Source organism: Pleurodeles waltl, chromosome 1_2, assembly GCF_031143425.1.
Source record: "Pleurodeles waltl isolate 20211129_DDA chromosome 1_2, aPleWal1.hap1.20221129, whole genome shotgun sequence".
Taxonomy (NCBI): domain Eukaryota; kingdom Metazoa; phylum Chordata; class Amphibia; order Caudata; family Salamandridae; genus Pleurodeles; species Pleurodeles waltl.
Window position 1 is genome coordinate 692,186,967 of NC_090437.1, and position 14,626 is coordinate 692,201,592.

At 43.9% G+C, this 14,626-nt stretch overlaps 1 protein-coding gene across 3 annotated transcripts in view; it reads right to left on the bottom strand.

Moving 5' to 3' along the window:
- Nucleotides 1-14,626, bottom strand: part of LRBA (LPS responsive beige-like anchor protein) — a 1,864,610-nt gene that overhangs the window by 1,549,615 nt on the left and 300,369 nt on the right. For all 3 annotated transcript variants that reach the window (XM_069242641.1, XM_069242642.1, XM_069242640.1), the window contains exon 18: nt 163-255. In XM_069242641.1, the coding sequence (XP_069098742.1) occupies nt 163-255 (93 nt within the window). The remainder of the gene's footprint in view (nt 1-162; nt 256-14,626) is intronic.

Consider the following 14,626-nt stretch of genomic DNA (forward strand, 5'->3'; position numbering starts at 1 on the left):
CCCTTTATATATTTATCATCCAGAAAAGTTAATACACTGGTTTACATCAATAGCAAATAAATACAAACATGCACTTAAATCCAGTATTATTTTTCATTACTTTCTAATAAGTCATAGGAAGAGTTTTTTCCCCTCTTGTACTGAAGTTCAGGCAGTACTTACTTAGGGGCTAGGTGCTTCAAAAAGAACCCCAGAGCTTTTAAAGCTTGCACACGAATTCCTTCACTTTTGGATGCCAGAAGTTTGTAGATAACACTGTGGGAGAAAGAAAAAAGAAAATATGACTTAAGTCATCCAGCCACTGAAGAAGTTTAGTAACATGTTTTCGGGGCCCTTGTTAAAACCAGCAAAATCAAATCTGGATGATCAAAAACCACTACCATTGATTCGTCTCTCTTCAAAAACAGCAAATTACTACGTTCAGTAATGCTCTTTCTGGTCGATATACTATCCAATCACAGATTCCTCAACTTTATAATATCCCCAGGCACTAGAGCGTATATATAAACTTTTACATGGCAGTGTTCCTCCGTGCTTTTAGGTGCTGCTATGTGGCTTCGGTCTGACTTCGTTCCTTCTGGAAGTGATGAACAGAGCAACATAAAAACGCCACATGAGCGCGCTAACATCAGTTTCTTTAATGACACGGACTGTGCTATCAGACGTAGAATAAAAAAAAAACAGATTACTAGTGTGCAGAGCTCTAGCTAGGGATACTTTAAGCTAGAAAAAGAGACTGTTCCACAGAACAAGGAAGACAGGAAGGCAGTGAGGAATCTGCAGTTAGAGTATCCACAAGAAAAAGTGTTAGTGAAGGTTAAGTAACTTGTTCTTCTGAAGGCTACGCATAACCACAGATTCCTCACCTTAAAACAGATAACAAACCAGTACCTCCCAAGGTGCAGGGTTTGTGGAACGGGCACCAACCAACATGTTCTCCAGGATTGAACAGATTAAATGCCCTTCCCACCGGACCTGGATGTCAAGGTAGTTTTGTTAACTTGTGTACTGTACTGACATCCACATCATAGCCTAACAAATGATGAGAACAGCCACTATGCATGCCAGGGCAGTGGTAGCGGCCTTGGCTATGGTGGAATGAGCTCTCAAGTCTCCCCAGAAGCTGTGTCTTGACCAAAGTGTAACAGACCTTGATGCAGAGGGCTACCCACTTTGACAAAGTCTTTTTCTGCACTGTCTTTCCTTTCTTTGTCCTCCTAAAAAAAAACCTCAAAGAGGATACACCTGACGGTATTTGGTGTAACTGATACAAAAGCTCAAGGGTCTTTTGGGGTCCAGCGGATGGAGTCTCCCCAACTCTTTTGAGGGCTGAGGTGCAGCAAAGAACATTGGTAGGGTGATGGTATGCCTAATGTGAAAGGTTTAGGCAAAAAGGCCACCTTGGTTCTCAACAACATTTTGTTTTGGAAATTAGTTGTGTACGGCTGCTGTACTGAGAGGACATGAAGCACTCTCATATGACAAGCTGAAGTAATCACGACAAGGAATACAGTCTTCGATCGGAAAATAAAGAGCAGCTGCGCATTAGCTTAAAGGGAGTACACACCCACTAAGACAGGACCAAACAGAGATCCCACTGTTGCACTACAAAGGGTTTAAAGATAAATGTGTGTTAAACATTTTAGACACCTCATCACAACGTGCGGTTTAAACCAGGATGGCTAGTCTGGAAAATGCAAAAAGCCTGAAAAGGCCCTCAGGTGTCCTTTAATGGCACCCTCAGCAAGTCCTTACTGAGCTCAAGACAAAACAAACAGTAAGACATCCAATAGTTATGCTGCAACGGGCCTTTGTTACAGACAACACCAGGACACAAATCAGTGCCTGACATACTTTGTACAGGTGAGCTGTGCAGCAAGGATAACATCAACAATCTCAGGAGGGGGGCTGAATGAAGTCATCTGCCAACACTCAATCTCCTCCTATGAAGGTGTAGATTGTGCAGGCCTGGGTGCAGAACCCTGCTCAGTGGCTGCAAAGGGAGAATCTTTAAAGCAGATGCCTGATTTGGGGACAGATACTCTGGTTATCGCACATCTTCTCCCAATTACTCTGGTTACCGCACACCTTCTCCCTATCTGGAGCCACTAGGATGACTTGGTCCAGGTCATTCTTGATTTTGTTTTCTTTTAGAACTTGGGGTAGGAGAGGTATGGGCAGAAATGGATATAGGAGTCCTGTGCCTCAGTCCAGCTGGAATGCATCTCCCAGAGAGCCTTCTTGGCAATCCAGTGAACAAAAGCATCAATGCAGCGCTTACTGAGCAGTGGCAAAACGATTCAGCTCAGGGTCTTCCAATTGTTGGAAGATGCTCTGTGCCACCCCAGAATGTATTTGCAATTAGTCATCTGTCAGGCATTGTCAGCTGAGCTCGTCCACCCTTGCATTAGAAGATCCCTCCAGCTGGTTCACGATCAAGGAAATGCCCTGATGTACCAAAGAGCCTCTTGGCACAGAACCCAGGCCCCTGAACCACCCTGCTACTTGCAGTACCACATGGCAGTGGTGCTGTGCATGAGGACCTGTGCCAGACTCCTTTTGATGGACGGTAGGAAAGCCTTCAAGGACCAGCGAATGGCCCGCAACTCCATCAGGTTGGTTTTACCAGGAGATCCGCCTCTCTCAGATGGCCTACCCAACCCAGCAGCGATGCATCAGTTACCACTGTCAGCTCTGAATTGGGAAGCAAGAAAGGACTGCCACCATTCCAATTGTGGTTGAGCAGCCGCCACTGCTGATCTTGTGCAGTTTCCTTCTAAATATGGATAGAATCCAACAGGTTCCCTATGTGCCGGCCCACTGAGACTTCAAGCTCCACTGCAGAGCTTGCATATGCTAACTGCTGTAGTTGATGAGCAGCATGTTGGAGGCCCAGAGGCCTCAGAGCCACTCACAGACCGAGGACTGAGGCTGAAACATCGGGATCATAGCCTGAATGTCCTGGACTCTTCGTGATGGAAGTAAGGCCCCGAACTCCACTGAATCAAAGATGCCTCCAAAGAAAGGGAGCCCGTGAGAAAGAGTCAGGTGTGACTTTGGCACACCAATTGTGAACCCAAACAATGTCAGCAGCATCACTGTTGTTTGGAGGTGGTCTATGGCTAACTGGTGAACCCATCCATAACAGCCAGTGGTCGAAATTAGGGAAAACTGGTATCCCCAACCTCTGGATGAGCCATGAGCACTGCCATCTCTTTTGTTAACATCCCAAAGGCACTGGGGAGTATGAAAGGGAGCATGGCAAACTGGAAATGCTCCTGGCCTACTTCGAACTGCAGGTAGTGTCTGAGGGACTGCAGTCCAGGCACAAAAAATATGCATCCTGTAGGTCTAGGGCATCCAACCAGTCGTCTGGATTTAGGGCAGACAGAACCTGAGTCAGTGTGAGCATGTTGAATCGGTCCTTCTGCAGGAAGGCACTGAAAGGGCAGATATCTAAAATAGGATAATGCCTCCACCCTTTTTTAGTATGAGGAATTAGCAGGAGCAACAACCAATTCCTATTAACATCAAAAGGGCCTGCACCTCCTGCAACACAAAGGCCAGGTGCTCTTCTGAAAGGTGCAGTGTGGCGTTGCTGGAAAATGCAGTTAGTTAGAAAGCAGTGTAAGGGCATAGCTCCTCCTGAAGGGCCCATCTGCCAGACGTGATTCTTTGTCACCCCTGGAGAAAGTGTTGGATCAGGCCTCCTACAGAGTGGTCGTGCAGCACAAGTGGCAAGCTCCGGTTAGCTGTCACAAGGACACACTCCAGTTCTGTTCTTTCTTTCTGCAAACAAATGCACTCTAATAGTTTTACCCAATTGGTGTAATTAACGGGATTCAAAGATGACCACAAAGAGATTGCACTGGATGAATCTGCAACTTTGCTCATGAGGGCCACTGTTTTTCTGCAGATGTTGGAAAAACATATGACTCCTTGAGCTGGAGACTCTTATTCGCTGTACTAGAGAGACTTACCTTCAGAGCAAATGTACTTAAATGGACCTCATTGCCCATGGAAACCCCGCAGTGAGAGCCAGACCAGGTCCAGTGATTTCAGCATCTCATGCCATAGAAAGAAATCTCCTGATCCTGCTTATATTTTTGTATCAACAATTGAACCATTTGCGAATAGGCTGAGATAGGAAGGTGGTAATGAAGGCATTACCAATGGTGGAGTGTAGCACCTAAGATCACATTATGTAGATGATGTTGCTGTCTATAAGAGACACCATTGATGAAACTGATGTGACAATAAGGGCAAAAGAAACATCCAAAAGACTATCTGGGCTTCAAGTTAACTAGAGGAAACTTGCACCCCAACTTGCATTGAGCGGCTCATCTTGAGGTTTGTCAAGGAGTGAGACTGGAAGCCACTTTATTTTAATATCTAGAGCGGTGAAAATACAATAACCAGGCATTTATCTTGGAAGGGAACTTTTGGACAGCGACTGGAGCGAGAAGGGGAAAAAGTATCATTCTGAAGAACCCTACAACTATTGATAAAAGTAAAAAATGATCATCCTTCCATGGCTTCTATATTACTTAGTGTGGGGTGCAGGATCACACAGAGTGACTCTGAAAGAGTTAAGACTGTCAACGGCAGAGGGTGGGCTAGGTTTTTCTGGAGTACAAGTTGTATTACCTAGCAGGCCTGCTACAAAGGGTGTCAGTATGGGGCGGAAAATACAGTTGAGGGGGGAGCTGCAGACATCCCACAGCAGGACACATGATGAGCATCCTACAGAGACCCACGGATGGCAAAGAACTCTGCCAAGATTGTTGAGAGCTCTCAAATACTGTTTGATGCAGTGCCTTAAGTGGATACACTTGTAATCTCATAGGCGCCTTGAGTACCGACTAGGGGGATTGCTGGGGCAGGAAAGAAAGGGGCAGGGAGTTGTGACATTTGAAGCCTTAGGAAGTGAGAGAGGTTGACTTAAGATGGGAGATTTAAACAAGGGTGGAGCTCTCAGACAATTTCAGGACCTACTGGACGAATGCGACTTATTAGTGGGACAATTCTTTTTACAGAGATCCTGGGTAGCTACAGTGAAAAGACCGTGGAGAGATGAGAAAAGTGAGACTCTCACATACAAAGGACTGCACCTGTTATACAGACTGGGTGGAGTGACAAAACTAACATGCACACACATTTCATCTAGACAGTGGGGCCTGTGGTGGAACACTAGCCCAATTTGATCACAATTACCTCTGATGAAGGTTTGGACACTTTGTAGGAGGAAGAGCTGGTGCAGGAAGAGGTAGCTTTCACTTATGACCAGTGAACAGAACTCAGAGAAAAATGAGGCAATGGTTGGGTGCTGATTTATATTCTTAGATGGGTGTTCTGCTGTCGAAATTTGCTTGGGTTAGTGGATGTGCGGTAATGTTCCATTCATAGCCACCAAAAAAAATATCAACAAAGAAAATGTACATGAAGATGAAGTCACTCTGCTTCTTACACAAAAACATTCACACCAGTTAAAACCGAGGACATAATCACATTAGAAATACCCTCGGCAAAGACAAAGTGGCTTAGAAAATAGACTCTCTTTCTAGGCCCTCCCACTAGAGGAGGGAATAGCCTTCTCCTCCTCGATTCTAGGAAAGAACTTAAAACCCATCTTTTCTCCAATACTTTATGATGCCCTTCAAAATTACTCTCTCCTAGTCATCAGAATTACATTTCTCTGTTAAACACTCTACTCTGAGCCCTCAATAATTATTTGTAAGTGCCCATGGTAGGATTTCGATAGCAGTATCAAGAAATTACCATACAAAACAGAACAGTTTCACTTTAGTAGCCTAATCACTTCATTACAGAAGACCCAAACTTCTGTCAATGAGTTGAGAAAGCTTTTACCTCGAATTCATGCAGAGGCAACGAAAACTCAGACTGCCCTTTTTGATTCAGACAATGAGATCATAAAGTATAACCAGCTTTTGTGTGACAAAAGGCAATCGCCACCACAATCCACCTTCATATCACTTGCTTCAAGAAAGGATGGTCTCTCTGTGGTTCATGGAAATCAATAAAAAGTTGATCTATCCACTGAGAAGCTTTGAGGCAGTCAACATAGAATTTTAAGCATTTGCGGAAACCTAAAGAAATGCAGTGCCCTTTCCGCACCCATGAAAGAAGGCCTTGAGTAAAAGAGGTTCATTTAGATAAACTGCTGGCTTGATAAAGTTTTAGTAGTCAACTGAGCTCTGACTTGGGGTAGGACCTCTCTGCAATCTGGTAGGATGAACTCCAAATGTTACTGAGCCATGCATATAAACTCTGGGTCGAGATGATAAATCTGACCATTCTCTCTTTCGAAAGAAGGTCTTAGCATCTGCTCATGACAGGTATGGCAGGAGCATCTTAGATCGGTGAACCAGTGTTGGCAAGGCCAAGATAGGGCTAAAGGATCAGACAGCAGGGTTCTCTCTTGGTTTGTTGATTTCTTTCAGGATAGGAGTGAATGGTGAAAAGATGTCAGCAATAATTCTGGACCATGACATCAAAAGTGCATTTCCTTTTGATCCCAGATGCCACAGCCTGCTGGTAAAGTACCAGCACTTTTTGTTCTGCAGTGTCACAGATAGGTCCAGTACCACTTGGCCCCACTGCTGAAAAATCATATGCACCAGATCTTGATGCAACTTCCATTCATGGGAGAGGTTCAAGTTTCTGCCGACGGCACTGGCCCAAGACAGACTCCAGGGAGAGACTGCATTGTTAGTGAGAATTCAGGCTGTTCCACCCAATCCTTGTGGTTCCTCTGAGAACTCTAGAGATCTTGTGCCAATCTGTTTATATAAAATATGCAAGTAGTGTTGCCCATCCTCAAGATTTGGAAGGAATGATTGCAGCCACTTGCTGATGGCCCAGAGTTCTAGGACACTGATGTGAAGGTCTTTCTCCAGGTTTGACCAATGACTTTCTTCTTCCAGCTCCTTAAGATGTGCATTCAACAAAATACATTATTTGAGGTTAGAAACGCAGCCTTTTTTATAAGGATGATTCATTCACATAATCAACATGATAAAACTTTCTTGATGCTGTTTGACACCCAAGAGTAATCGAAGGATCCTGATGCTTGGAATCTTTGGATGCTGGATGCTAGATGCAATAGCAGCCTGCAATGGGGGGTCTGCGGTAAGCAGGAGACATTATGACTAATGATGATTTGAACAGGCAGGCAGATGTTTAGTTCAGTTTCTGTTTTCGCTGCGAGAGGGACTGTAAGTGTTGAATAGTGTCTTCTGATGGGTAAGCTTTAATCGTCTTGGTCTCCAAATTAGTGCCCAGGAATCAGGTAGATGGTATGCAATACTGATGGGATTTGGCACAGTGACTGAGAGGCTTAGTTAGCCGAAAAGCTCTTTGCACTCCTGTGTGGCTGCATTAGCTTCATGAAACGTCTTCAACATGACGAGTCAGTCATTCAAATACAGAAAGTCTTAGTTGCCTTGCCAAGGGAGGAAGGTTCCTATCATAGCTGTGCACTATATGAATATCCATCACACCGACTTGAGTCTAAAGCGCAGGTCCTTGAACTGGCAGTGGTACCCGGCTACTTCCAATCTCATCTATCAGCAATGTTTGGGATATACTGCAACATGGATATACACCCTGTGCAGGTCTAGCCAAATTATATTTCCCTTTTTGCAGCAGCTACAGAATATTTTGCAATGTTACCACAGGGAAGGTTTTTTAGATATTTTTTTAGCTCTATTCTCAGATGTTTTGTTTTATGAGGAAGAAATCTACAGTAAAATCCTTTGCCTCACTGGTATATGGGATCCGGAACACATTTTTGAGCATAGACAATATCTCTGCCTGAAAAACTCTCAGATGGTTTCCCATTGTGCATAACAAGCAGAGGCAGCCTGTTAGGTAATGGTTGGCAGTACGGCAAGCCAATAGGAGGATTGATGTGGGGTTTGTTGTAGAAAGACATATGGTTGGAAGCCACCTCTGTAGCAGGGCACCTGCTGGTGAAAATGCAACACCTCAGAGATGTGCTGCGTCCAATATCTTATTTAAATGATTGCAGGGATTCGTCCACATGTCTTCCAAAGAGATTCTCACCATCTAACAGCATACATAAAGTACAGTTTTGCACCTCTGCCTAAATGAGGAATAGCCTAGCCATCTCTGCCATCTTAGAACCACAGCTCGTGCCATTTGGTAGAAATATAGATACAAGTGCTTGCCACATCCGTAGATCTGTCTATCATGGCTGCTGAAGTTCGCTCTACCTCCCACAGAAAGACCAGTGTTCCTTTCTTGCCATCTGGTAGCAGCTTGAAGTATGGGACCAGGTCTACCTACATTTGATGGCTATAACTGCACAGCACGGCTAGAGAGAGGCAGTCTATCAATTTTGTGAATAAAGTGGAGACTTCTCCCCAAATTATGCATTTTTTCTAGAGAGGTTGTGCAAGGAGGAAGAAGGTTCTATGCATGGTGGTGCGCCGCTAGCATATGCACAGAGTCTACATTAGGGTGACACTCGCAAAGGCTTGAGCATCATCTGCAGCTCATTTTTGTGGAGTCTGGAAACTAATGCGGATACTAAAACCAGCCATGAAAAATGTTGGGACCTTTGTTCCATATGTAGTAAATAATGGGAATTGACAAATTAAGTTCTGGGAGCAAACCTAAAATCTTAAAGGAAACAATCAATCCCCCTTGCAGGCAGAAGCAGTTTGAAGCTTTTGGATGTTCTCTCCACTAACAAATGGATTTTCACTATGTAGACCGTCTGGATGAGGAAATTGATATGTTGGAAGTTGGTGCCACAGACCTCAAATTCATACGTTCTGGACTGTGCGTTCTGTGAACATTATGCTTACTCTGTTAAATTGCTATAATTGGATGAGTCACAATCCATCAGCAGAACATGGCTTGGTTGGATCTGAGATTGTGGTGGAGGGGTTGGAGGCAATGCAAGAGGTTGCAAACTTACTGGGTCTGGGAGCTTTCAATGTTGATGGGAACAGATTATTATAATCCTGCATTATCCGATACAGTTGGTTAATAAGGCTGACAGGGACAAGGACCATCTGTTCTTCAGCACTGTGTGACCCTTCATAACCCCTACAATTGTAAAATTGTCTGTAACCACAATGTGACTCCTCTTCCTTTTTGTAGTATCACCTTTAACACTCTTCTTGTTGATCTGCAGTACACTGGTCATCACTGTCGTCATCCTCCTGGTATTTGAGGTTCAGCTGGGTAGGGCTAGAAGCTGCTCCAAATGGCCCTTCGTCTTGTGATTCACCCTCTGTGTCTGAGACATTGGAAGGCAGAAGCAGAGGAAGCTTGCTAGGAAATCTTTCAAGACTTGCCTGACAGAAATGGCAGAGGGACTGTCTCTTCATTTGGTGCTGTTGAGAAAGTGGTTATCGACAGTCACACTGTCTACAGTGGTCCTATAGACAGTTGTGTGGTCTGAGTGGTCCCAAGGGGTGGTTGCAATGGAGTTGGCAGCAGGGTCCAAGTCATTGATGGTGAAGTCCTCATCAGTGTAGTTGATGTTAATGAGTAAGGCAAAAGTTAGTGAGGCAGTCACTGTTAAGCCAGTGATGGGCGTAGCAGAGACGGCACTATTAGGTCAGAATGGCTTCTGGTCTGATCTATCTAAAGCCTTTCAATGAGGTACTCCAGAGCTAGATTGTGGATTCTCCTCAGCCTGCTTTACGAGGAGGTTTATCACCCCTAGGTGCTCATTGAAGAGATCTCTTACTTTCATGGAGACTGCAATGAGAGAACGCTTCATCTGTGCAGCCCTGGACACGGGACCTTAATCTTCTGGATCTAACTGAGCAAATGTTCTTCCCAGTCGGTAAGGGTTTTTACCAAGCATTTCCTGCATATCTGAATAACACTGCATCAAGAATAAAGTATATATGATAAACAGAATCCGTCAGCAGATTGTGGCCAGCAAACCCTGCAATCTGCCTGTTTTCCTGCCTACTCTTAACAGCAGCTACAGACTACAGCATTACCTTTCATGTATTTGAATACCTGTAATACCGCACATCTGAAGATGTGAGAGTCAAGAGCCAAAAAGAAAGGAGTAGAATTAAAGGGGCTATTAGTCCTCATCGGCCATCAAATGATCAATATTTCTGTACTGCTTTCATCTTTTTAACGTATCTCCTGCTCTTTTCAGTCTTACAGTTATTGGTTTTTCAACCATAGAGAATTGGCATCATTAAAAGACAACAATTAGAGTTTGTCCATAACTGTGTCACATCATTAAAACCTTTCCCGCATACTAGGATTTAGTTTAGACAAACCACCGTCTTCACAAAGATTGCTTTCCATAAGTGCTAAACAGTAGCTTTACATGAGCTACCTCTGCCACTGTTGTTAAGGTGAAACACTGTTCAGTAGTCACTGGCGCAAACGTGTCCAACAACTTACTGTGCACCACTGCCCTAATGTTTGAGTACTCTGCAGCTTACCCTTCCTCGAGAGCAACTGACAGAACGAGGACTACATTGTTATGTCCATTATAGGCTGGCAAAAGCAAGCAGTATTTTGACACTATTACTTTTTTGCATCTTATTGCTAGTTTATATATACTAATTACTGAAAAACTTCAGTTGGTGGAAGAATCCTGTGGAATGCTTCAAACACAATACATTAAATGTTTTGACTCATTTTAAATGTATTATGTAATGCGTTATTGAACTTTTCCATTATGTAACGTAAATGGATTGTTCTGATTAAAAGTGTTTGGTTAATATTTACCATGTCTCAAATTTCGTAACTTGGAGACATTTCTGTTAGCACTTTTTGGAAAACACCCACTAAATTAAAAATATATACGCCGCTCAGTTCACAAGCACTGAGGATGTTCTCCATCAACATCTGGCAAACTTAAGTACCTGAACCTCTGAATTTAACTATTAGACGAAAGTGAATGCCCTCACCTAGTATGCCTCTGAGTCAGCCCATATTTAAAGCACTAATCGTTTTATGTTCTACAACACAAAGATTATTGCTGGGGCTTCTGCCATTAGTAAATATGACGTTTTAACATTTGAGATTTTCCTTGCAGGACCTTAGTTGTTCAAACCTACCCTTTTCCATTCTGGTGCTACTAAAAAGCTCTTTCTGGATTCTGACCTTCGGATTACTTTAACTTCATGCCAAAACTTTGTATATATCCTCGATGATAATGGCTGGACAGGTAAATTATTTTCAATCTCCTCTTGGTACACCGAAAAACTGGGTTATGGCCTTGTGCAAGGGTAGAGCTTATCCTTTCTCAAAAACGTTTGCAGTTCTACAAATTCATAACCAGTGCAACACAAATGTCTCCTGATGGTCGGTGACTGTCATCAGTACCCCTGAATGAAACTCATCTTCTCAAAAGAAGTAGAATGAAATAGTAAGCTCGACCCACAGTTCAAACATGTAGTCGCCGTTTTACATACAGATTGAGTGGACGCATGGTCCAGTGCCTTACTCTTTCATTGGGCTTCGTTTACCACTAAGCAGAGTTTAGGGGTTACTTATGAGCAGATCGTGACCTGCTGTTAAGAAGAAAAGCCTGGAAGTTAACACAAAATTGTTTGATAATTTCCCTCTGTGCATTGTCTACGAGCTACTTTGCATTGTTCCTCTCTGTGGTTTGGAAAATGAGACGTCAGCTCTCCCCACAATGGAGTTCAGTTGCCAGTTCTTTTTACAGATTCCACTGTCTACAAACTAGACCTCTGTTCTCTACCAGGGATTGGTGGCTGGCTAAAGCAAGCCCCTAGGAATAGCGTTTTTGATGTGTGTGCCTGCTTCAATGACGTGTGTAAACAAATTCAAAAGGATCGAAAACTCACCTCTTAGTAAAACGGGCTCCTGAACCGGCTTAAGAAATCTATGCACTTTCTACATGCCACACTGTCACACGCCAGTACGTTCACTCAGCGCACTAATGCTACTAATGCAGTATATGTAGGTGCAGCACCAAGTCACCAGCAGTGGCGTAACGAAACTGGAGCGCCTCCCTGCAAAGAACATAAAGGCCCCCCCTCTGGGCTCACTCAGGATCCCTCAGGTCAGGGTGCTGTACTGAGGGGGGGCCCTTGGAGCTCGCCCCCGCACTACGGGGGCCTTTGTTACACCACTCGTCACCAGCTGAAGTAACAAAGAGATAGCTAAAAAATGTATGTACCTGCCCCTTCTGATATAGTTTGTGCTTTTTACTCCCAAAAACCTAGCTCTGACGGGTTACGGCACCAGCTGCATTGAAACCCTAGATCCAGAGGCAGTTCCTCCGTTAGGGCGGGGGAGCGTCGCCCCCTGCCAGCAGCAGGAACTGCAAAACATCTGAAAATAAAACGACAATAAATCACGTTTATTATCGTTTTATTTTTAAAGGAGGCGGGGCAATGAATGGGGTGAAGAGCGTGAGGGAGCGCACAGAGCACTCCCTTCAGTGTGCATGTATGTTTGGCGGGCCATCTAGGGCTGGTCAACATACATGCGCACAAAGGCTCTCTCCAACTCGGCAACAACTCGGCACTGTGTTGCCGAGTCGGAAAGAGCCAGCCCAGGCTCCCAGTCTGTGTCGGAGCATCCAGCCAGGGCGCTCCAGCCAATCATAATGCTGCTTTGAGCAGCGTCATGACTGGCCGCAGCGAATGCTGGGAGCCCGCAGTGCAGCAAAGAGTGGTGGAGAGTGGCAGCAATGTCCAGGTATGTTTTTTTATTTACATTTTATTTTTAATAAAAACATCAGTGCATTCGGAACACACCAATATCATCTGTGCATTCAGAACTCACCAACCCAATGGTGGTGCATAATACCAATGTTGGTGCATAATAGCAATCCCACAAACAAAAAGTTAGTCATTTTTTTAAGCTCCTGCTTGGCACATTGGTGTTTAAATGTCACACACAGAGTAATCTTCAATCATTTTCTTCTATTTTTTATAAACATATTTGCTCAAAGTAGCAGGTTTCAAAACCGAAAACACTGTGAACATGTATTTAATAAGCAAATCTATGAACTAGAACACTTATTAGACTAAGGAATGAGTAGGGTCCAGGTGCATTTTAGCCAACCATGTTTGGCCACCAAATGGCACAGCGAGATGAATGCATGTCGCTGCAATATACAGTAATCTGCAAGACACGAGTTTGGAGCCTGGAAGGCAGATTCATTCACTGATCATTTAAAGATTGCTGAATTGAGAACCAATGAATTAGGTGATAGTAACATCTAGTATTCACAATGGTTAGAAACAGCAGAAGTGTAGTAACCAAGTTACTATTGTTTGGTGCCCCTTTCATCGTCTAAGCTCTATATGTTGGACATTTATTGGTTCTCCGAGTGTGAGGAAACCTTGCACCTCTGAAGAACTCGGGGTACTGTTTCCTCGTTAGTAAACTATAACTAGTGAATTTCAACTTTTTGCTTTAAAGTAATAGTTTTTTTTATTATTAGAATATATAACTATATCATTTTAAACTTTTCTTTTTTCAGTGAATTTCTAGGGGTTTTTCACATAAATGTGGGTTCTATTACCATGCCTAACTATACTGTCAGTTTACCTTTAGCTTTTTTTCAGTGAATTTCAGTTTGTTTTTATCATATTCACCCAACTCCCTGACTGAGCATACCACTTGACTGTGTGCAGTAGAAGGTCGGATGCAGGGTCTGGCTGCAGGTGGCAAACACCCTCCCCACCCTCACCCACCCCCAGGAGGCAGCCAACTTCTCGAAGGAATGCACAGCCCACATTTTCCTCTTTTTGTTTCCATGGAAGTCCCCAGGTACCACATGTAGTCAGCGATACATTTTACATGTGTCGTGCTGCACCACATGGTAGGCCTCGCTGGGTTCTGCGCGCACAAAGACCCAGGGGTCACAGTAAAATTCCTGTCTAAATTTCCTATGGGAAATTGCTTGGAGCAAATGTGATTTGGGACCCTTTGTCTCGGCCACTGCTTGGGGGGTCACCCTGAAACTTTCCAGGAAGCAGCTCAGGTGGATGAACGGATTTTTTTTTTTTTTAAGGAAAGCTTTGTGAACATTCGACAAATGGCGCCAAAGTTATTAGACAAATGCTCTTCTTATGAAAAGTCTGACCTAACTAGAACAGAAGCAACCGTATAGGGCCTTTTAGCCAGCCCTCCTCATCCACTGGTCTGTTGCTGGTGCCATTCATGTTTCTTTCAGCCACTACAGTATACAGCAAGGGGGCAGTAGGCTAGCCCACATCAGCCATTGGCTAACTTCACTAAAACTGAATGCATGCATCCTTAGTTTTCACAAACAAAAAGCTGATTTTAGATTATTATTTTTTATTGGTGAGGGCCATGTAGCACCCAAACAAAGTTCTACAAAAAACATGGCGAAATAAGATAGGCACTGACCAAATCAAAATGTTGGCAACCAATGCCAGACCTATTGGCTTCACAAAGCCCTGTTTCTACTGCATGGGAGAGAAGTACAATAAGCAGAGGTGCGTACAGGCCTGAGAAAGACAACCAGACAGTCTCCAATGTAGCCCAGACACCAGAAGAAGCCTGCCAATGGATACCTTCTCAGAAGAACCGCAAACGTCCACCGCAACAATCAAAAACACATGTAGGAGGCTCAGTGTATCCTCTC